The 24123-nt window shown below is 41.1% G+C and overlaps 1 protein-coding gene across 1 annotated transcript; it reads left to right on the top strand.

The window, feature by feature from the left end:
• The first annotated feature begins 492 nt into the window (after window positions 1-492).
• On the top strand, window positions 493-20460 carry LOC117406194 (purine nucleoside phosphorylase LACC1). The gene is made up of 7 exons (XM_059029407.1): window positions 493-589; window positions 1362-1968; window positions 2529-2710; window positions 15335-15497; window positions 15928-16156; window positions 16538-16743; window positions 19366-20460. The coding sequence occupies exons 2-6, from the start codon at window positions 1524-1526 to the stop codon at window positions 16710-16712; spliced, it is 1194 nt and encodes a 397-aa protein (XP_058885390.1). The 5' UTR covers window positions 493-589; window positions 1362-1523; the 3' UTR covers window positions 16713-16743; window positions 19366-20460.
• The last annotated feature ends 3663 nt before the right edge of the window (window positions 20461-24123 follow it).

Here is a 24123-nt window from a genome sequence, read left to right as displayed (position 1 = left end):
ATAATAATAATAATAATAATAAATCTGTTTATTATAGTAGACTATGTTAAATGATAGGTTCAATCGAAAAGAACTGAACGTTTTGTTGATCTTTATATGCATTTTTAGTAAGATATACATAAATGCAATGGTATAGGGTCTCACGTCAATTTAATTACATTATAACATCCATTACAACTTCTAGTGAATGGCTTTACCATTGTATGTGGTTTTCCTATGATCATATACAGTATTAATATTACTTTATACATATGCAATTGGTTTAATATCCTTTCAGTTGTGTTCGTGGTTATATACAACAGCCTATATTACGAAGTTTGAATCAGAACTAAAAAGGAAGTACTCTGGAAAAATGGGGATGTCTGTATTTATGACTGGCAGTGGCAGGCAGTAACGAAGACCTTCCGTTTTGACGTGAGCAGTCAAACGCAAATTGTTATATCCACTTAGAAAACAGAGGGGCGGGTTTCCTTGCAGTTTAGTAGACAGTGTCCATTCTTGCTTTCTAAAGGTAAGTAGTGCGTCTGTTGAATTGAGGAGGTAAAGGGGGTGTTCGGATTGGAATACAGTCATTTCTGTGTGCTGCGCGGTAAGTACCCTACCAGAGAGAGAGTGGCACTTTACTTAAACTAATGTATTCTATTCTGCTACACGATCTTCTACCAGTCGTAATGACTGGCTTATAGATACCTCTGAAAGTCGTGCGATATTGAAGAGAATTCGGCAGAAAATATATTAATGTTCGACCCTTATGTCTAGAGTTAAGGTGATTGCAGAATAACACTACCGGTGTACTGTATAAAGATGACTGTATGTATGGCTCCGTGTTCAGCGGGATAGTTTGGCATAGTTCATATTTTTCAACACGCAACCCAACGCATTCTGGTATGTTTTACCTGTCTCAGGTACCATTCTTACCTTTAAGAGAAGCAGGACTACGCTTACCAGAATGCATTGGGTTGCGCATTGAAAAGCCTGTCCCAATCTATACCGCTGAACACGGAGCCGTACTTGTCGTATTTTCTAGTAGTCACATGACAATGAGTTGACTTGTGCAGGTATCTAATTTAGTTCTACAAATTAATGATCTGCAGTTCCTGGTCGATCTAAACAGTCCAGACTGTGCTTGTCGTACTGTCGTTTTTGTAGACTCCTGGGTAAATAAAAAACCGGGACAGTTTACGTGCACCAGGTGACAACCCGTGAGTCTAGCGTGACGAGAAATAGTGAGGTTTCAGGTGTGGGAGTTATTTTTTTCCGTCACTGGTTATGCACAGTAAATCATTTTTGCCTCTGAAACTATTATTAAGCTTCTTGAATAAAACATTTCGCTGGATAAACCTTTTTTTTTTTTTTTACAGTACATTCTTCAGATATATTACATGCATTTTTCAGTGGAGATATGACGGAGGCTGTGATTATTGATCTTTTCCACGGACATTTGCTGAGTGACACAGGAGACATGGCTAAGAGAAGCGATCGTAAAAAACTACGCTACTAAAAAAACAAAACAGGTGTTTATAATGTGCAAACAGCAAAGCCGTAAAAGTACTAACGACAGTACACAAAATACCGTTATAAATGTGCTTGAAAAGTTTAGTGCCCTCAAAGAAGTCATTGAAACAGTGGCGGAGCCTAGTATGGCTACTGCTTTCTATCGCTTTAAGAGAGAAATTGATGAACTCAACCTGAGCACTGTTAAAATCATTGCACCCACTCCGAGGAAAGCCATATTGGAGGCCTATTTAGATCTGCTGTTCACTGCAGTCTACCAGTTTGAGTTTGAAGTCCTGCCCAATGATCCTGAGAGCATGCACATAGAATCACCAGGGCCAGGGCATTGCAGAGATGGGGAGATTCTGGCAGGCCAACAACTTGAACAGATCAAAAGAGAGGTCAGCACGTTCCTAGGACAATTGCCCAGTCTCAGAGGAGACATCACAATTCTACATTCGTCTTTAATTCCAGGTATGTCCTTATTTATTTCAATGCAATACTGGAAATGCACCCTTAATAAACACTAGAATATTGTCTTACTGGTTAGATAAAAAGAGTGAGACAGGATTATCCAGGTTTCATTTCCCAATGTATCCACCAGCACATGCACATCTCAGGTATAACAGTACATTTGATGCATGCAGATGAATCACAGTAACACCTTCAGTGTCTCACGCAGGAGTGATGATATGATTTATTTTGTAATGGCGTAGTAGGTGGTGTTTTCTTTAGTTTAGTGGGTGCTTGTTCAAAGAAGTACTACTCTGTTCCACCCGTCAGTCCCAAATTCCCAATGCCAATTCACCCAATAGACCCAAATTCAAGGTCTTATGACGATTGTCTTTGCTGGCTTCTACTGTAAGTTTTGTATGACTGTGTTAAGTCTCGGAGTGACGTGATTTACTATGATCATTTTAAACGTCCTTCCTATTCAGAAAGACTTTCGAGTTTGCTGAAGTCATCTGGGTTTAATTTACAGTACAATTGATCAGCTCTTCATCAAGGTGTTTTTCACAGTTTCTGTTCCACAGACATGTGTTTTTTACACGGCTTTACGACACGCACAGGGGGGATATCGTACACACCCACCCTGAGCTCCCTGAACCTCTTTAGCAGCTCAAGTCGCAGGGATCCCAAAGCTGTCGTTGCAGAAAATATCTGTGGATTATCCCAAAAGGCAGGCTTTGACCAGGAAAGCTATCGTCGTGTCCAGGTACAGTATATAACCAGGGTAGCGTTAACCCATTGAATAAACAGTGAGCCCTCACACGATTACTGTGAGCCTGAAACACATTGTTCAAGTACAGTATATAACCAGGGTAGCATTAACCCATTGAATAAACAGTGAGCCCTCACACGATTACTGTGAGCCTGAAACACATTGTTCAAGTACAGTATATAACCAGGGTAGCGTTAACCCATTGAATAAACAGTGAGCCCTCACACGATTACTGTGAGCCTGAAACACATTGTTCAGGTACAGTATATAACCAGGGTAGCGTTAACCCATTGAATAAACAGTGAGCCCTCACACGATTACTGTGAGCCTGAAACACATTGTTCAAGTACAGTATATAACCAGGGTAGCGTTAACCCATTGAATAAACAGTGAGCCCTCACACGATTACTGTGAGCCTGAAACACATTGTTCAGGTACAGTATATAACCAGGGTAGCATTAACCCATTGAATAAACAGTGAGCCCTCACACGATTACTGTGAGCCTGAAACACATTGTTCAAGTACAGTATATAACCAGGGTAGCATTAACCCATTGAATAAACAGTGAGCCCTCACACGATTACTGTGAGCCTGAAACACATTGTTCAAGTACAGTATATAACCAGGGTAGCATTAACCCATTGAATAAACAGTGAGCCCTCACACGATTACTGTGAGCCTGAAACACATTGTTCAAGTACAGTATATAACCAGGGTAGCGTTAACCCATTGAATAAACAGTGAGCCCTCACACGATTACTGTGAGCCTGAAACACATTGTCCAGGTACAGTATATAACCAGGGTAGCGTTAACCCATTGAATAAACAGTGAGCCCTCACACGATTACTGTGAGCCTGAAACACATTGTTCAGGTACAGTATATAACCAGGGTAGCGTTAACCCATTGAATAAACAGTGAGCCCTCACACGATTACTGTGAGCCTGAAACACATTGTTCAGGTACAGTATATAACCAGGGTAGCGTTAACCCATTGAATAAACAGTGAGCCCTCACACGATTACTGTGAGCCTGAAACACATTGTTCAAGTACAGTATATAACCAGGGTAGCATTAACCCATTGAATAAACAGTGAGCCCTCACACGATTACTGTGAGCCTGAAACACATTGTTCAAGTACAGTATATAACCAGGGTAGCGTTAACCCATTGAATAAACAGTGAGCCCTCACACGATTACTGTGAGCCTGAAACACATTGTTCAAGTACAGTATATAACCAGGGTAGCATTAACCCATTGAATAAACAGTGAGCCCTCACACGATTACTGTGAGCCTGAAACACATTGTTCAAGTACAGTATATAACCAGGGTAGCGTTAACCCATTGAATAAACAGTGAGCCCTCACACGATTACTGTGAGCCTGAAACACATTGTTCAAGTACAGTATATAACCAGGGTAGCATTAACCCATTGAATAAACAGTGAGCCCTCACACGATTACTGTGAGCCTGAAACACATTGTTCAAGTACAGTATATAACCAGGGTAGCGTTAACCCATTGAATAAACAGTGAGCCCTCACACGATTACTGTGAGCCTGAAACACATTGTTCAAGTACAGTATATAACCAGGGTAGCGTTAACCCATTGAATAAACAGTGAGCCCTCACACGATTACTGTGAGCCTGAAACACATTGTTCAGGTACAGTATATAACCAGGGTAGCGTTAACCCATTGAATAAACAGTGAGCCCTCACACGATTACTGTGAGCCTGAAACACATTGTTCAAGTACAGTATATAACCAGGGTAGCATTAACCCATTGAATAAACAGTGAGCCCTCACACGATTACTGTGAGCCTGAAACACATTGTTCAAGTACAGTATATAACCAGGGTAGCATTAACCCATTGAATAAACAGTGAGCCCTCACACGATTACTGTGAGCCTGAAACACATTGTTCAAGTACAGTATATAACCAGGGTAGCGTTAACCCATTGAATAAACAGTGAGCCCTCACACGATTACTGTGAGCCTGAAACACATTGTTCAAGTACAGTATATAACCAGGGTAGCATTAACCCATTGAATAAACAGTGAGCCCTCACACGATTACTGTGAGCCTGAAACACATTGTTCAAGTACAGTATATAACCAGGGTAGCATTAACCCATTGAATAAACAGTGAGCCCTCACACGATTACTGTGAGCCTGAAACACATTGTTCAAGTACAGTATATAACCAGGGTAGCATTAACCCATTGAATAAACAGTGAGCCCTCACACGATTACTGTGAGCCTGAAACACATTGTTCAAGTACAGTATATAACCAGGGTAGCATTAACCCATTGAATAAACAGTGAGCCCTCACACGATTACTGTGAGCCTGAAACACATTGTTCAGGTACAGTATATAACCAGGGTAGCATTAACCCATTGAATAAACAGTGAGCCCTCACACGATTACTGTGAGCCTGAAACACATTGTTCAAGTACAGTATATAACCAGGGTAGCGTTAACCCATTGAATAAACAGTGAGCCCTCACACGATTACTGTGAGCCTGAAACACATTGTTCAAGTACAGTATATAACCAGGGTAGCGTTAACCCATTGAATAAACAGTGAGCCCTCACACGATTACTGTGAGCCTGAAACACATTGTTCAAGTACAGTATATAACCAGGGTAGCATTAACCCATTGAATAAACAGTGAGCCCTCACACGATTACTGTGAGCCTGAAACACATTGTTCAGGTACAGTATATAACCAGGGTAGCGTTAACCCATTGAATAAACAGTGAGCCCTCACACGATTACTGTGAGCCTGAAACACATTGTTCAAGTACAGTATATAACCAGGGTAGCATTAACCCATTGAATAAACAGTGAGCCCTCACACGATTACTGTGAGCCTGAAACACATTGTTCAAGTACAGTATATAACCAGGGTAGCATTAACCCATTGAATAAACAGTGAGCCCTCACACGATTACTGTGAGCCTGAAACACATTGTTCAAGTACAGTATATAACCAGGGTAGCATTAACCCATTGAATAAACAGTGAGCCCTCACACGATTACTGTGAGCCTGAAACACATTGTTCAGGTACAGTATATAACCAGGGTAGCGTTAACCCATTGAATAAACAGTGAGCCCTCACACGATTACTGTGAGCCTGAAACACATTGTTCAAGTACAGTATATAACCAGGGTAGCGTTAACCCATTGAATAAACAGTGAGCCCTCACACGATTACTGTGAGCCTGAAACACATTGTTCAAGTACAGTATATAACCAGGGTAGCGTTAACCCATTGAATAAACAGTGAGCCCTCACACGATTACTGTGAGCCTGAAACACATTGTTCAAGTACAGTATATAACCAGGGTAGCATTAACCCATTGAATAAACAGTGAGCCCTCACACGATTACTGTGAGCCTGAAACACATTGTTCAAGTACAGTATATAACCAGGGTAGCGTTAACCCATTGAATAAACAGTGAGCCCTCACACGATTACTGTGAGCCTGAAACACATTGTTCAAGTACAGTATATAACCAGGGTAGCATTAACCCATTGAATAAACAGTGAGCCCTCACACGATTACTGTGAGCCTGAAACACATTGTTCAAGTACAGTATATAACCAGGGTAGCATTAACCCATTGAATAAACAGTGAGCCCTCACACGATTACTGTGAGCCTGAAACACATTGTTCAAGTACAGTATATAACCAGGGTAGCATTAACCCATTGAATAAACAGTGAGCCCTCACACGATTACTGTGAGCCTGAAACACATTGTTCAGGTACAGTATATAACCAGGGTAGCATTAACCCATTGAATAAACAGTGAGCCCTCACACGATTACTGTGAGCCTGAAACACATTGTTCAGGTACAGTATATAACCAGGGTAGCGTTAACCCATTGAATAAACAGTGAGCCCTCACACGATTACTGTGAGCCTGAAACACATTGTTCAAGTACAGTATATAACCAGGGTAGCGTTAACCCATTGAATAAACAGTGAGCCCTCACACGATTACTGTGAGCCTGAAACACATTGTTCAGGTACAGTATATAACCAGGGTAGCATTAACCCATTGAATAAACAGTGAGCCCTCACACGATTACTGTGAGCCTGAAACACATTGTTCAGGTACAGTATATAACCAGGGTAGCATTAACCCATTGAATAAACAGTGAGCCCTCACACGATTACTGTGAGCCTGAAACACATTGTTCAAGTACAGTATATAACCAGGGTAGCGTTAACCCATTGAATAAACAGTGAGCCCTCACACGATTACTGTGAGCCTGAAACACATTGTTCAAGTACAGTATATAACCAGGGTAGCGTTAACCCATTGAATAAACAGTGAGCCCTCACACGATTACTGTGAGCCTGAAACACATTGTTCAGGTACAGTATATAACCAGGGTAGCGTTAACCCATTGAATAAACAGTGAGCCCTCACACGATTACTGTGAGCCTGAAACACATTGTTCAAGTACAGTATATAACCAGGGTAGCGTTAACCCATTGAATAAACAGTGAGCCCTCACACGATTACTGTGAGCCTGAAACACATTGTTCAAGTACAGTATATAACCAGGGTAGCATTAACCCATTGAATAAACAGTGAGCCCTCACACGATTACTGTGAGCCTGAAACACATTGTTCAAGTACAGTATATAACCAGGGTAGCATTAACCCATTGAATAAACAGTGAGCCCTCACACGATTACTGTGAGCCTGAAACACATTGTTCAAGTACAGTATATAACCAGGGTAGCATTAACCCATTGAATAAACAGTGAGCCCTCACACGATTACTGTGAGCCTGAAACACATTGTTCAAGTACAGTATATAACCAGGGTAGCGTTAACCCATTGAATAAACAGTGAGCCCTCACACGATTACTGTGAGCCTGAAACACATTGTTCAGGTACAGAATATAACCAGGGTAGCATTAACCCATTGAATAAACAGTGAGCCCTCACACGATTACTGTGAGCCTGAAACACATTGTTCAAGTACAGTATATAACCAGGGTAGCGTTAACCCATTGAATAAACAGTGAGCCCTCACACGATTACTGTGAGCCTGAAACACATTGTTCAGGTACAGTATATAACCAGGGTAGCGTTAACCCATTGAATAAACAGTGAGCCCTCACACGATTACTGTGAGCCTGAAACACATTGTTCAAGTACAGTATATAACCAGGGTAGCATTAACCCATTGAATAAACAGTGAGCCCTCACACGATTACTGTGAGCCTGAAACACATTGTTCAAGTACAGTATATAACCAGGGTAGCGTTAACCCATTGAATAAACAGTGAGCCCTCACACGATTACTGTGAGCCTGAAACACATTGTTCAAGTACAGTATATAACCAGGGTAGCGTTAACCCATTGAATAAACAGTGAGCCCTCACACGATTACTGTGAGCCTGAAACACATTGTTCAAGTACAGTATATAACCAGGGTAGCGTTAACCCATTGAATAAACAGTGAGCCCTCACACGATTACTGTGAGCCTGAAACACATTGTTCAGGTACAGTATATAACCAGGGTAGCGTTAACCCATTGAATAAACAGTGAGCCCTCACACGATTACTGTGAGCCTGAAACACATTGTTCAAGTACAGTATATAACCAGGGTAGCATTAACCCATTGAATAAACAGTGAGCCCTCACACGATTACTGTGAGCCTGAAACACATTGTTCAAGTACAGTATATAACCAGGGTAGCGTTAACCCATTGAATAAACAGTGAGCCCTCACACGATTACTGTGAGCCTGAAACACATTGTTCAAGTACAGTATATAACCAGGGTAGCGTTAACCCATTGAATAAACAGTGAGCCCTCACACGATTACTGTGAGCCTGAAACACATTGTTCAAGTACAGTATATAACCAGGGTAGCGTTAACCCATTGAATAAACAGTGAGCCCTCACACGATTACTGTGAGCCTGAAACACATTGTTCAAGTACAGTATATAACCAGGGTAGCGTTAACCCATTGAATAAACAGTGAGCCCTCACACGATTACTGTGAGCCTGAAACACATTGTTCAGGTACAGTATATAACCAGGGTAGCATTAACCCATTGAATAAACAGTGAGCCCTCACACGATTACTGTGAGCCTGAAACACATTGTTCAAGTACAGTATATAACCAGGGTAGCGTTAACCCATTGAATAAACAGTGAGCCCTCACACGATTACTGTGAGCCTGAAACACATTGTTCAGGTACAGTATATAACCAGGGTAGCGTTAACCCATTGAATAAACAGTGAGCCCTCACACGATTACTGTGAGCCTGAAACACATTGTTCAAGTACAGTATATAACCAGGGTAGCGTTAACCCATTGAATAAACAGTGAGCCCTCACACGATTACTGTGAGCCTGAAACACATTGTTCAGGTACAGTATATAACCAGGGTAGCGTTAACCCATTGAATAAACAGTGAGCCCTCACACGATTACTGTGAGCCTGAAACACATTGTTCAGGTACAGTATATAACCAGGGTAGCGTTAACCCATTGAATAAACAGTGAGCCCTCACACGATTACTGTGAGCCTGAAACACATTGTTCAAGTACAGTATATAACCAGGGTAGCATTAACCCATTGAATAAACAGTGAGCCCTCACACGATTACTGTGAGCCTGAAACACATTGTTCAAGTACAGTATATAACCAGGGTAGCGTTAACCCATTGAATAAACAGTGAGCCCTCACACGATTACTGTGAGCCTGAAACACATTGTTCAAGTACAGTATATAACCAGGGTAGCATTAACCCATTGAATAAACAGTGAGCCCTCACACGATTACTGTGAGCCTGAAACACATTGTTCAGGTACAGTATATAACCAGGGTAGCGTTAACCCATTGAATAAACAGTGAGCCCTCACACGATTACTGTGAGCCTGAAACACATTGTTCAAGTACAGTATATAACCAGGGTAGCATTAACCCATTGAATAAACAGTGAGCCCTCACACGATTACTGTGAGCCTGAAACACATTGTTCAAGTACAGTATATAACCAGGGTAGCATTAACCCATTGAATAAACAGTGAGCCCTCACACGATTACTGTGAGCCTGAAACACATTGTTCAAGTACAGTATATAACCAGGGTAGCGTTAACCCATTGAATAAACAGTGAGCCCTCACACGATTACTGTGAGCCTGAAACACATTGTTCAGGTACAGTATATAACCAGGGTAGCGTTAACCCATTGAATAAACAGTGAGCCCTCACACGATTACTGTGAGCCTGAAACACATTGTTTAGGTACAGTATATAACCAGGGTAGCGTTAACCCATTGAATAAACAGTGAGCCCTCACACGATTACTGTGAGCCTGAAACACATTGTTCAAGTACAGTATATAACCAGGGTAGCGTTAACCCATTGAATAAACAGTGAGCCCTCACACGATTACTGTGAGCCTGAAACACATTGTTCAAGTACAGTATATAACCAGGGTAGCGTTAACCCATTGAATAAACAGTGAGCCCTCACACGATTACTGTGAGCCTGAAACACATTGTTCAAGTACAGTATATAACCAGGGTAGCGTTAACCCATTGAATAAACAGTGAGCCCTCACACGATTACTGTGAGCCTGAAACACATTGTTCAAGTACAGTATATAACCAGGGTAGCGTTAACCCATTGAATAAACAGTGAGCCCTCACACGATTACTGTGAGCCTGAAACACATTGTTCAGGTACAGTATATAACCAGGGTAGCGTTAACCCATTGAATAAACAGTGAGCCCTCACACGATTACTGTGAGCCTGAAACACATTGTCCAGGTACAGTATATAACCAGGGTAGCGTTAACCCATTGAATAAACAGTGAGCCCTCACACGATTACTGTGAGCCTGAAACACATTGTTCAGGTACAGTATATAACCAGGGTAGCGTTAACCCATTGAATAAACAGTGAGCCCTCACACGATTACTGTGAGCCTGAAACACATTGTTCAAGTACAGTATATAACCAGGGTAGCATTAACCCATTGAATAAACAGTGAGCCCTCACACGATTACTGTGAGCCTGAAACACATTGTTCAGGTACAGTATATAACCAGGGTAGCGTTAACCCATTGAATAAACAGTGAGCCCTCACACGATTACTGTGAGCCTGAAACACATTGTCCAGGTACAGTATATAACCAGGGTAGCGTTAACCCATTGAATAAACAGTGAGCCCTCACACGATTACTGTGAGCCTGAAACACATTGTTCAGGTACAGTATATAACCAGGGTAGCGTTAACCCATTGAATAAACAGTGAGCCCTCACACGATTACTGTGAGCCTGAAACACATTGTTCAGGTACAGTATATAACCAGGGTAGCGTTAACCCATTGAATAAACAGTGAGCCCTCACACGATTACTGTGAGCCTGAAACACATTGTTCAAGTACAGTATATAACCAGGGTAGCGTTAACCCATTGAATAAACAGTGAGCCCTCACACGATTACTGTGAGCCTGAAACACATTGTTCAGGTACAGTATATAACCAGGGTAGCATTAACCCATTGAATAAACAGTGAGCCCTCACACGATTACTGTGAGCCTGAAACACATTGTTCAAGTACAGTATATAACCAGGGTAGCGTTAACCCATTGAATAAACAGTGAGCCCTCACACGATTACTGTGAGCCTGAAACACATTGTTCAGGTACAGTATATAACCAGGGTAGCATTAACCCATTGAATAAACAGTGAGCCCTCACACGATTACTGTGAGCCTGAAACACATTGTTCAGGTACAGTATATAACCAGGGTAGCGTTAACCCATTGAATAAACAGTGAGCCCTCACACGATTACTGTGAGCCTGAAACACATTGTTCAAGTACAGTATATAACCAGGGTAGCGTTAACCCATTGAATAAACAGTGAGCCCTCACACGATTACTGTGAGCCTGAAACACATTGTTCAAGTACAGTATATAACCAGGGTAGCGTTAACCCATTGAATAAACAGTGAGCCCTCACACGATTACTGTGAGCCTGAAACACATTGTTCAAGTACAGTATATAACCAGGGTAGCGTTAACCCATTGAATAAACAGTGAGCCCTCACACGATTACTGTGAGCCTGAAACACATTGTTCAAGTACAGTATATAACCAGGGTAGCGTTAACCCATTGAATAAACAGTGAGCCCTCACACGATTACTGTGAGCCTGAAACACATTGTTCAGGTACAGTATATAACCAGGGTAGCATTAACCCATTGAATAAACAGTGAGCCCTCACACGATTACTGTGAGCCTGAAACACATTGTTCAAGTACAGTATATAACCAGGGTAGCGTTAACCCATTGAATAAACAGTGAGCCCTCACACGATTACTGTGAGCCTGAAACACATTGTTCAGGTACAGTATATAACCAGGGTAGCGTTAACCCATTGAATAAACAGTGAGCCCTCACACGATTACTGTGAGCCTGAAACACATTGTTCAAGTACAGTATATAACCAGGGTAGCGTTAACCCATTGAATAAACAGTGAGCCCTCACACGATTACTGTGAGCCTGAAACACATTGTTCAAGTACAGTATATAACCAGGGTAGCATTAACCCATTGAATAAACAGTGAGCCCTCACACGATTACTGTGAGCCTGAAACACATTGTTCAGGTACAGTATATAACCAGGGTAGCATTAACCCATTGAATAAACAGTGAGCCCTCACACGATTACTGTGAGCCTGAAACACATTGTTCAGGTACAGTATATAACCAGGGTAGCGTTAACCCATTGAATAAACAGTGAGCCCTCACACGATTACTGTGAGCCTGAAACACATTGTTCAAGTACAGTATATAACCAGGGTAGCGTTAACCCATTGAATAAACAGTGAGCCCTCACACGATTACTGTGAGCCTGAAACACATTGTTCAAGTACAGTATATAACCAGGGTAGCGTTAACCCATTGAATAAACAGTGAGCCCTCACACGATTACTGTGAGCCTGAAACACATTGTTCAAGTACAGTATATAACCAGGGTAGCGTTAACCCATTGAATAAACAGTGAGCCCTCACACGATTACTGTGAGCCTGAAACACATTGTTCAAGTACAGTATATAACCAGGGTAGCATTAACCCATTGAATAAACAGTGAGCCCTCACACGATTACTGTGAGCCTGAAACACATTGTTCAAGTACAGTATATAACCAGGGTAGCGTTAACCCATTGAATAAACAGTGAGCCCTCACACGATTACTGTGAGCCTGAAACACATTGTTCAGGTACAGTATATAACCAGGGTAGCATTAACCCATTGAATAAACAGTGAGCCCTCACACGATTACTGTGAGCCTGAAACACATTGTTCAGGTACAGTATATAACCAGGGTAGCGTTAACCCATTGAATAAACAGTGAGCCCTCACACGATTACTGTGAGCCTGAAACACATTGTTCAAGTACAGTATATAACCAGGGTAGCGTTAACCCATTGAATAAACAGTGAGCCCTCACACGATTACTGTGAGCCTGAAACACATTGTTCAGGTACAGTATATAACCAGGGTAGCGTTAACCCATTGAATAAACAGTGAGCCCTCACACGATTACTGTGAGCCTGAAACACATTGTTCAAGTACAGTATATAACCAGGGTAGCATTAACCCATTGAATAAACAGTGAGCCCTCACACGATTACTGTGAGCCTGAAACACATTGTTCAAGTACAGTATATAACCAGGGTAGCGTTAACCCATTGAATAAACAGTGAGCCCTCACACGATTACTGTGAGCCTGAAACACATTGTTCAGGTACAGTATATAACCAGGGTAGCGTTAACCCATTGAATAAACAGTGAGCCCTCACACGATTACTGTGAGCCTGAAACACATTGTTCAAGTACAGTATATAACCAGGGTAGCATTAACCCATTGAATAAACAGTGAGCCCTCACACGATTACTGTGAGCCTGAAACACATTGTTCAAGTACAGTATATAACCAGGGTAGCGTTAACCCATTGAATAAACAGTGAGCCCTCACACGATTACTGTGAGCCTGAAACACATTGTTCAGGTACAGTATATAACCAGGGTAGCGTTAACCCATTGAATAAACAGTGAGCCCTCACACGATTACTGTGAGCCTGAAACACATTGTTCAAGTACAGTATATAACCAGGGTAGCGTTAACCCATTGAATAAACAGTGAGCCCTCACACGATTACTGTGAGCCTGAAACACATTGTTCAAGTACAGTATATAACCAGGGTAGCATTAACCCATTGAATAAACAGTGAGCCCTCACACGATTACTGTGAGCCTGAAACACATTGTTCAGGTACAGTATATAACCAGGGTAGCATTAACCCATTGAATAAACAGTGAGCCCTCACACGATTACTGTGAGCCTGAAACACATTGTTCAGGTACAGTATATAACCAGGGTAGCGTTAACCCATTGAATAAACAGTGAGCCCTCACACGATTACTGTGAGCCTGAAACACATTGTTCAAGTACAGTATATAACCAGGGTAGCGTTAACCCATTGAATAAACAGTGAGCCCTCACACGATTACTGTGAGCCTGAAACACATTGTTCAAGTACAGTATATAACCAGGGTAGCGTTAACCCATTGAATAAACAGTGAGCCCTCACACGATTACTGTGAGCCTGAAACACATTGTTCAAGTACAGTATATAACCAGGGTAGCGTTAACCCATTGAATAAACAGTGAGCCCTCACACGATTACTGTGAGCCTGAAACACATTGTTCAAGTACAGTATATAACCAGGGTAGCATTAACCCATTGAATAAACAGTGAGCCCTCACACGATTACTGTGAGCCTGAAACACATTGTTCAAGTACAGTATATAACCAGGGTAGCGTTAACCCATTGAATAAACAGTGAGCCCTCACACGATTACTGTGAGCCTGAAACACATTGTTCAGGTACAGTATATAACCAGGGTAGCGTTAACCCATTGAATAAACAGTGAGCCCTCACACGATTACTGTGAGCCTGAAACACATTGTTCAAGTACAGTATATAACCAGGGTAGCATTAACCCATTGAATAAACAGTGAGCCCTCACACGATTACTGTGAGCCTGAAACACATTGTCCAGGTACAGTATATAACCAGGGTAGCGTTAACCCATTGAATAAACAGTGAGCCCTCACACGATTACTGTGAGCCTGAAACACATTGTTCAGGTACAGTATATAACCAGGGTAGCGTTAACCCATTGAATAAACAGTGAGCCCTCACACGATTACTGTGAGCCTGAAACACATTGTCCAGGTACAGTATATAACCAGGGTAGCGTTAACCCATTGAATAAACAGTGAGCCCTCACACGATTACTGTGAGCCTGAAACACATTGTCCAGGTACAGTATATAACCAGGGTAGCGTTAACCCATTGAATAAACAGTGAGCCCTCACACGATTACTGTGAGCCTGAAACACATGACTGCCTGATCAATCAGAGTAGCTTTGGCTAAGTTGGCTGCATTAAGCTGCAGTCTTGCTCAGGAGGTCTGGCGTGTATATAATGGCAGTTTGAACACTGGAATGGGAGCACTGCTTTGCATTTTAACTCGTAGGTGGATCATGGCAGTGACATGTGGATTATAGGGAGAAGGGAACCTGAGAGCTATGATGAAATAGTGACTAACCAGAGCAGGGTAAATCTTGTGGCCCCGGGAGCAGACTGCATGCCTCTACTCTTCGCTGATCCCGTGCAAAAAGCCATTGGTGCAGCTCATGCATTTGACCTGAGGCAGTGGCATAGTAATACAATAATACCGTGTCTGAAAATAAGACATGAGATACAGTACAGTAGTTTGCAAGTCCACTCATATCCTTTTTAGGTGAACTCGTGCATGACCCAGAAAGTGGCATCTCTTACAGACACCTCATTCCCTTAGCGGTTTTAACATACTGTACTTGTATAAGTGAACCAAAGTTAAAGCATGGTAAGTGAATAGAAAAGAATGGAGGCATTAATATAAGTGTATTGATAACTTCACTGTCAACATTTACCATGGTAACAGAAATGGTCGCATGTACTAAGCTTTTGTTTGAAAATATATATATTTTTTAAAGCATAAACTTTTTTACATTATATAAAATGTAATAGTAATAACACAAATTTTAATATGATTTTGCTTTTTTTGTGGGGGGGGTTGGGGGTTTCCAGGATGGAAAGGCACCCTTCTGGGTGTTGCCATGGCTACAGTGAATGCCTTGGTTTCAGAGTATGGGTGTGATGTGAAAGACATTGTGGTCGTGGTAGGCCCTTCAGTGGGATCCTGTTGCTTTACACTGGACCAAAAATCAGCCAAAGAATTTCATGAGATCAACCCGAAGTGTGTTAGAGAAATGGATTCTGCTAAACCTTATGTTGACATAAGACTGGCTACCAGGTAATCATACATACATTCATTCATTTGGTAAAGTTGAGAAGGAGCTCATTTACATTGTATTGGTCATGGCTGACCTAAATTATTGTGGTTTTACCTCCAGGTGAACATTTCTGTATGCTGTTGCTCCAGATCAAGCTTGTATTAATACAACAAATGCATGTATTCATTTGGACACTACCTTGTGCCTGAAGTGGTCTTCATTAAAGAATGTGTCTACCAAAAATCCAGTAAATGCACATTAATTGTATGTATAAGTACACTTTTTGTTTTTCTTCACATGGATTTGTATGTCTGTGTCAGCTCCCCATTTTGTAAGGTTAGCAGTACTGTGTGCTGTCACCACATGGCTGCTTGAATAGAATCACGTTGTTGTTTGTTTAGGATTCTGCTGGAAAGAGGAGGGGTTCTTCCTCACAATATTCAAGACGACTCCGTGTCCGGTGAATCTCACAGCCTCGGTTTGTGCACTGCTTGCCACGCTGACAAGTTTTTCTCCCACGTCCGAGATAGAAACAACTTTGGGACACAGATCGGTTTCATATCGATTAAGAAATAGAAAGAAAAATAGAAATATTTCACTTCACCAGGTAAGGAATCATTTATTTTTAATGCTATTCCTGACTTCTTCCAAATGTTCTAAAAAAAAAACAAAAAAAAAAAAACGACGTCAGTGTTAAGAGGCTGTGTGACTTACAACAGGGATGTGGTTTCAAATCCAGGCTAAACTACTGACTTCTAGGGAAGTAACTGTACACTGGAGTGCACACGGTATTACTGTGCGGCCGGGGAGGCAAGCACAGCAGGGACTTGCTTCTGTTTTGTGTGTGTTTTTTTTTATTTGTATACAGTGACGGTGATGTAGCTGGAGACTGGTGTCAGACTGACCCTTGACATATTGTGAGCCTGTTTAATCGCCCCTCTTTCTGCTAGTAGCATGATCTTCAGATAGAGAGAGATCCCTTTATTTGTATTTCGTATATATTCTTAAATCCTGTATCCAGGATTTCTAGAACTCATTAAAAAACAGGGCATGTACATACAAAAGGTACTCATAATCTCTTAATAACACTATGTAACACAATTTTTGTTCCTGGGTAGTAAGTGTTATTTCCTAATTGCTTATGCCTCAAAAGTATAGAAAATGGCTATTATTCCCCACAAACTTTGCTTTTGTGACCAGACAGTGATATTTTGAAATTTACCTATTTCCAATGAGAAAATGGGCGAATTTGTGTCTTTTCGTTCACATAAAGTCAGAAAAAAACAACATATGAATCCAAATCAACATGTATTTATACTAAAGTAATACAAAAATGACTACAAAAGATTTAGAAGTGAGTAGTTTTCCGAGATTTACGATTATACTGTAAATCACTTTCACGAATCAGCCCCCAAATGTAGTCTCCCATCATGTTCTCGTTATACTGTCCTTGGTAGCGGTGTTCAAAGTCCAGTATATCCTGGTGGAAGCGCTCACCTTGCTCCTCTGAGTACGCTCCCATGTTCTCCTTGAATTTATCAAGATGAGCATCAAGGATATGGACTTTGAGGGACATCCTACAGCCCATTGTGCCGTAGTTCTTCACCAGAGTCTCAACCAGCTCCACATAGTTTTCGGCCTTGTGATTGCCCAGGAAGCCCCGAACCACTGCGACAAAGCTGTTCCAAGCCGCTTTCTCCTTACTAGTGAGCTTTTTGGGGAATTCATTGCACTTCAGGATCTTCTTTATCTGTGGTCCGACGAAGACACCGGCTTTGACCTCTGCCTCAGACAGCTTAGGGAAGAAGTCTTGAAGGTACTTGAAGGCTGCCGACTCCTTATCTAGAGCTGTGACAAATTGTTTCAAAAGGCCCAATTTGATGTGCAGTGGTGGCATCAGCACCTTCCGGGGGTCCACCAGTGGCTCCCACTTGACGTTGTTCCTCCCCACAGAGAACTCGGTCCGCTGTGGCCAGTCCCGCCTGTGGTAGTGCGCCTTGGTGTCCCTGCTGTCCCAAAGGCAAAGATAGCAGGGAAACTTGGTAAAACCGCCTTGGAGACCCATCAGGAATGCCACCATTGCAGCCTCTTGATGCCATCTCAGAAAAATGCAGATATGTATCCACTTAGGCAGCTGGAACTAAACTGAACTGGTGGGCTTAAGGCCCCTGTATTTATACTACTATTTTTATTACTGGAAAGTTCTAGAAAGTTCTAGAAGTTACTCCAAGTTTACTCAGCACTGAATCTATCTGGAATGTTGTGGAAAATAGGTAAATTTCAAAATATCACTGTCCTGGTCACAAAAGCAAAGTTTGTGGGGAATAATAGCCATTTTCTATACTTTTGTGGCATAAGCAATTAGGAAATAACACTTACTACCCAGGAACCAAAAAAAAATAAAAATTGTTACACGGTACCTGAAAGATTCAAGTATTTGGTGTTTGGTGTTCATTACTCTGTCCCTGGACCCAATTGGTGAGCCCAGGGTTATTTGTAACATGTTAAAGGTAAAAAAAAGAAAACCATAATACTAAATGAGCGCAATAATTTAAATGAGTGTAATAATCTAAATGAGTGTAATAATCTAAATTAGTGCAATAATTCTATTTATTTTATTTTCATGTATATGCCCTATTTCATGTATATGCCCTATGTTTTATTTCATTTTTATTACTTTTAAAACAGTTTGTGTGAACTCTATGGGCTTCTAGAAGTTGCCCTGCCATACTGTAACGTATCCAAAAAACATTATAGCATTATAAAATAGATACATAGATAGGAAACTTAACATGGAACAGTTAGACAGTGACTAAAGGGGACTTCTTTTTTATTATTATTTTTTAGAAAAAAGTTAGGATTATTAAAATTGGATTACATATCACCTTACTATTCTATTATTTATTTATTTCTTAGCAGACGCCCTTATCCAGGGCGACTTACAATTGTTACAAGATATCACATTATTTTTACATACAATTACCCATTTATACAGTTGGGTTTTTACTGGAGCAATCTAGGTAAAGTATCTTGCTCAAGGGTACAGCAGCAGTGTCCCGACCTGGGATTGAACCCACAACCCTCCGGTCAAGAGTCCAGAGTCCTAACCACTACTCCACACTGCTGCCCTATATTCTCTAATTCCATGATGTTGTATTCTAGTTTGTATTATTAAAATTGGATTACATATCACCTTACTATTCTCTAATTCCATGATGTTGTATTCTAGTTTGTTTTTTGCAGGTTCATGTTCTAAAAAGGCACTTTACAGTAAATAACTTTATAGTTGCACTGACGGTGAAAGGACAGCAGGGGGAACTAAAACCACATTTGATCATTACAGAATGCAGGAGGAGAGCAGACTCGTTCTTTCATGCATTCACTACCTCAGCACTAACTCTTCATCATCACACAGGCCCTGACAGGAATATATGCACATGGCCATGAGCTGACACTCTCATAATGACTGTGAAAGGGGTCTCTGACTGCTGGATATGATGGTATGTTTGATATCTCTTACAATCTCATTTCTCTTGGACTAGAGTGGCAATATATTCAATATGCACGTTAACTGTGACGAGTTTGAATTGTACCAGTACAGCTTTCATAACTGATACCCATTACCATCATGTGAGACATAAATGGCTTTTGTGCTGTCAATAATGCATTAGGGTGATTTATACAGCCACCACTCTACTGTCTGTGTATTTTGTTGCCAAGCAGATTATACTGATGTGTTTCTTAATAACTTTCCCTCCCATGTCAACCTTTATCATGGCATGTTACTGTTTACATTACAACTGACTACATGACTAAATATGCTATTAAGTACAGTAATCTGATACAATTCATACTAATGAGTTTTATATGATTTGCATGCATTTGCTACCACCCTTGCTTGTAAGTGAGCGCTAATATGAAAATGATTGCCAGTTTTTGATTGTGTGTTTGGGTTCATATTGATAAATGTTAGTGTCATGTGTTTGAAGCTCCAGGGGAGTATGTAGCAGGTTGCTAAAACCTTTTTGAAACCTTTTTCACCAGCAGTTGCAAACAGTGTAAGAGTTGTAAAATAATTTGCATGATACAGTGTAGTGCTTGGAATTCTAGTAGTAGTAGATCACTGCTAATCATGGTCCATGACGCTAGCGGTATGGCTGTAAAAATATATTTTTCATGACAAGAAGTGAATTTATGGCATAAAGGTTGATTTTGAATCAGATATAATCAGTTTTATTTTATTTAGTTGAGTCTTAAGAAAGTCTCTTATTAAACATTCTCTCGGCATAATTTCCTTTTGAGTGTTTTTTCTAACAGCAAATATGTAATTCTAATAAAGAAGTGAATAATAAATATCTGATGTTGTAAAACATTTGAATTGTTCTGTCCTTCTCGTCATTAGTATCATTTTCAAAAACTTTTTTTTGACCAGTTCACCGTTACAAATAGTTCCTTCAGTTTGGATACAGCTTGCTTCAGATATGAAATCACTTTTCATTTCGGATATGTGGCTTGCTTTCCCTTTAAATGAAGATGTAGTGAGTGCTCTGCGCAAACACAAGGCCTGCTGGGGTTAGGGTTAGGGAGGGGTCTCAGATGAAGATGTAGTGAGTGCTGTGCTCAAACACAAGGTCTGCTTGGTTTAGGATGCTCCTTCAATCCGTGGACATGCCCTGTCTGATAAAACACTGCAGTGCAAGTAGATCCAGTAACGCCCTGTGTATGTGGCAGCACTCCCATGCTTTATGAATACTGTCCAATACTGCACCCATCAACACTCTCAGTATTCATAATCGATGCCAGGCCAGTATTACTGTCCATGGTGCTCACACACCACATTGGGTATGGAGGGTGGACAACGAGGACCCGCTTTCCCAGCACAGCCTGTACTGTCGAATACTTTCATCGCACCTGATACCCGTTTTGCATCAGAATCACTAGAAGGTGTCAGGCATTATTTCAATACAAGATTTGGGGATTTACAACATCTAATATACTGTACACATCTCTTCATTGCCTGCCTGTCGGAGCAGTGGATATATAATACAGTACTGGCTTGTAAAGAAAGTACTGTGCTTGCATCGTATTCTCTTCGAATGGCCATTTGTACAGTATGGTTGATGACAAGGTCAGTCTTCCTGGGGGCTGTGCTTTGTCCATGGAAGAATACTGTATGCCAAGGGCATTGTTGTGCATGTGTGTTCACAAAGCACATCACAGTGGCATTGTGACAGTGTGTATTATTTGATCAACTCAACAGTATTATGGTAAGAGGAAAGAACACTGCAAGCGTTTTGTGAACGTTCCACTTTGTGCAGTTATTTTACGAAATCTTTGAATGAACAGGGATAAATGGCTGTTCTTTAAATGGGTTTTAAGTGTTTTAACCTATATTTTTCATTGTAAATCTAAATAATACAAGACATGCTGAAAATGCTATGTAAATCAACACTCCTGTATCTTGTATATTGTTTGGCAGCGTGGGAGGAAATTTGACTACCTGGACATTTTGCATTTTGAATGATAAGCACAGCCGTTCATGCTTTTTCCCTAACATCATGGATATTTCTAAAGAGATTGCATTCAAATCATGTTACCATACTCCTTCTATCCATAAATGTCATTGTTACAAATTCAGAAGCACTTTAAGGGTTTAAGGGATAGACAGCACTGTTCAATTAGGTCTGTTCATCCATGGGAATCCACGGGGTGTCACCACTCAGCCCTGCCCTGGGGTAGTGGCCTGTCAGAGGAGCCGGAGGGATAGGTAGTTATCCATGTACATCCTATCCCTGGCCTCACTGAAAGAATAGCGACACAGGGTATCAATTAGTTGCAGTTGTTATGATGTTAACATGGTGTAGACACCTGTTCACTTTACTGGGCAGAGACCAGCTGAATTTCCATTGCATTGACCTCCCCTACGGTGACATAACGTAAATGGCTTTAGATCAATGAAGTGCAGCCAGCCGTCTGGCACCCCAAGGAGTGGAACAATCATATTGCCAATTCACTGCAGCCTCTGAGTCTATATCCTCAAGCTTCGGTTTATACTCTGCAAACATCTTCAACTGTTGGATTGTCAAGAGAGTTGGGTAAAGTTAGTCACAGTAGACCATTTCAGTTAGAAGCTGTTGACATATGGCTGTTATTATTAGCATACTGTATATCTGGGTAGCTGAGAACATTCATTCTTTCATCATTTCCACATGGAATGAGACATTCTACTGGGATTGCAAAAACGGGGTAAAGTGGATTTCTTGTTTTGTGCGGTTCTCATGCTCTTTTTGCCATTTCATGATTTACCCACTAGATGGCACTGTTTGGTCATTTATGCAGCGATGGCACTGTTTCTCTTTTACAGCAGTGGGAAATAAACCTTTAGGCGTTCCAACCAAAAACAATTTACTTCTGCTAATCAGCTCTCCTGCAATGCTGAAGAGTAGATGGGGTTTTTGGCCCAACATGAGAATTCAATAACCAGGCAGTCAGCTCTTGCTGATAGGGGTATTTCTCCAGTACATGCAGCTTCAGTTAAATGCTTCAGTGGAATTCCTGAACATTTTAAAAAGTAACCAAAAAAGCACAAGGATGTAAAGCAGCCAGGAATGTGGTTAATGTGCTTGTTATATCTCAGTAGGCATGTCATGGAGTAGGTGGATCCCCACTGTGCTGAAACCCTGCTGAAGGTTGTGTGCTAAAGCTGCTAGCTTGGCCTGGGCACAGACTGCAGGAACGCATCATTGCTCAAAGACTTGATTTTATTTCTCAAGCACTATCTTTGCTCATTTCACTGCAGTGAGTCGCTGGGTTGATATCCTGCACACTGAGAATTCAAAGCCCGCAGCCTGATCAAAGGTTTCAATTCAAGAAAGTAACTAAAACAGAAGCCAGTATTCCCATGTATGGCAGCCATATGTTGAAATGTGATACCTACTGACTGGCATGAGGTTCTTTTCAGCACTCAGTGGTTTCAAACAATCCCACCTTCTTTTAACCATGTACCTCTGAAGCAGTCTGTATTGTTCAGATAGCACCTATGGGGCTCCCGGCATTACAGTAACCTCTTCCCAATATTGCACACTTTGAAAGCAAAAGGATTTAAAAAGTTCATGAACATACAACTGTGATTATGGGTTAAGATGAAGGGGTTAAATAGGATATGTAGGATATTGATCTTTTATTAAAGACCTTTTGATCAAGTTCACTGCAGCTGCCTGTTCTGTTCCTTTCCTTGGTTTCAGTTTCAGTAGGCATTGTGTTCTCACATTAGTGAGCAGACAAACAAACACACAAACTCATCTCTATAATGAAGTCATAGTCTGTTTGAAAATCCTCCCTGGGACGAGATGATGGCAGATGTTTTCAAAGTGGTGCTGCCTTACATTTCATTCTTGCTGTTTGAAAACCAACATGATGTTGCGACAACTGTGGGCTGTTTTTGTAGCACTCGGATCGTAATGAGAGAAAGTCTGGTGCAGTTTTTGTTTTTCCTTCTTCTGTGCAGGTGCAAAGAGCTAACTGCATTGTCTACACCAAGGTCTACTTCAATCCAACTGAAAGCTCTCGACACACCCGTTTAACCTTCAACGGAACACCTGGGGTGTTCATTTAATGTCTGGTACTATTCTTTTGTCATCATTGTCTGTGACTTTAAGCTTGGTTAAGAATATCCCGTGGCAGAGTTTTAAAATGTTTTCTTTATATATTAAGCTTTGACAATGTGTGCCTTTCACCACTGGAGGCCCTGGGTTTGGTTGTCTAAATATCCTAGCACATGATTTGGAGCAATTGTCCGTCTCTCTTTGAGAGAGGGGGGTGTTCAGGTCAGACATCAGGACTGAGGTGTATCTTGCATGATGGCCAGCACACACACACACACACACACACACACGACTGTAGCCAGCCTCTTTGTCCCTCAGCTTTCACATGCTGTGTCTGATGAGCTAGATCATATCTGAATAAGGTTTGCCTTATCTACTCTTAA

This window comes from Acipenser ruthenus, chromosome 8 (genome assembly GCF_902713425.1).
Source record: "Acipenser ruthenus chromosome 8, fAciRut3.2 maternal haplotype, whole genome shotgun sequence".
Classification (NCBI taxonomy): Eukaryota; Metazoa; Chordata; class Actinopteri; order Acipenseriformes; family Acipenseridae; genus Acipenser; species Acipenser ruthenus.
This window is presented reverse-complemented; position numbering and strand designations above follow the sequence as displayed.

Excerpts from the sequence above, each read along its gene's own strand:
- LOC117406194 (XM_059029407.1), top strand. The coding sequence starts at position 1,524 with ATGTGCAAACAGCAAAGCCGTAAAAGTACTAACGACAGTACACAAAAT. Across the intron at positions 1,969-2,528 it reads ACATTCGTCTTTAATTCCAG|ACATGTGTTTTTTACACGGC; the intron begins GTATGTCCTTAT and ends TCTGTTCCACAG. Across the intron at positions 2,711-15,334 it reads AAAGCTATCGTCGTGTCCAG|GTGGATCATGGCAGTGACAT; the intron begins GTACAGTATATA and ends TTTAACTCGTAG.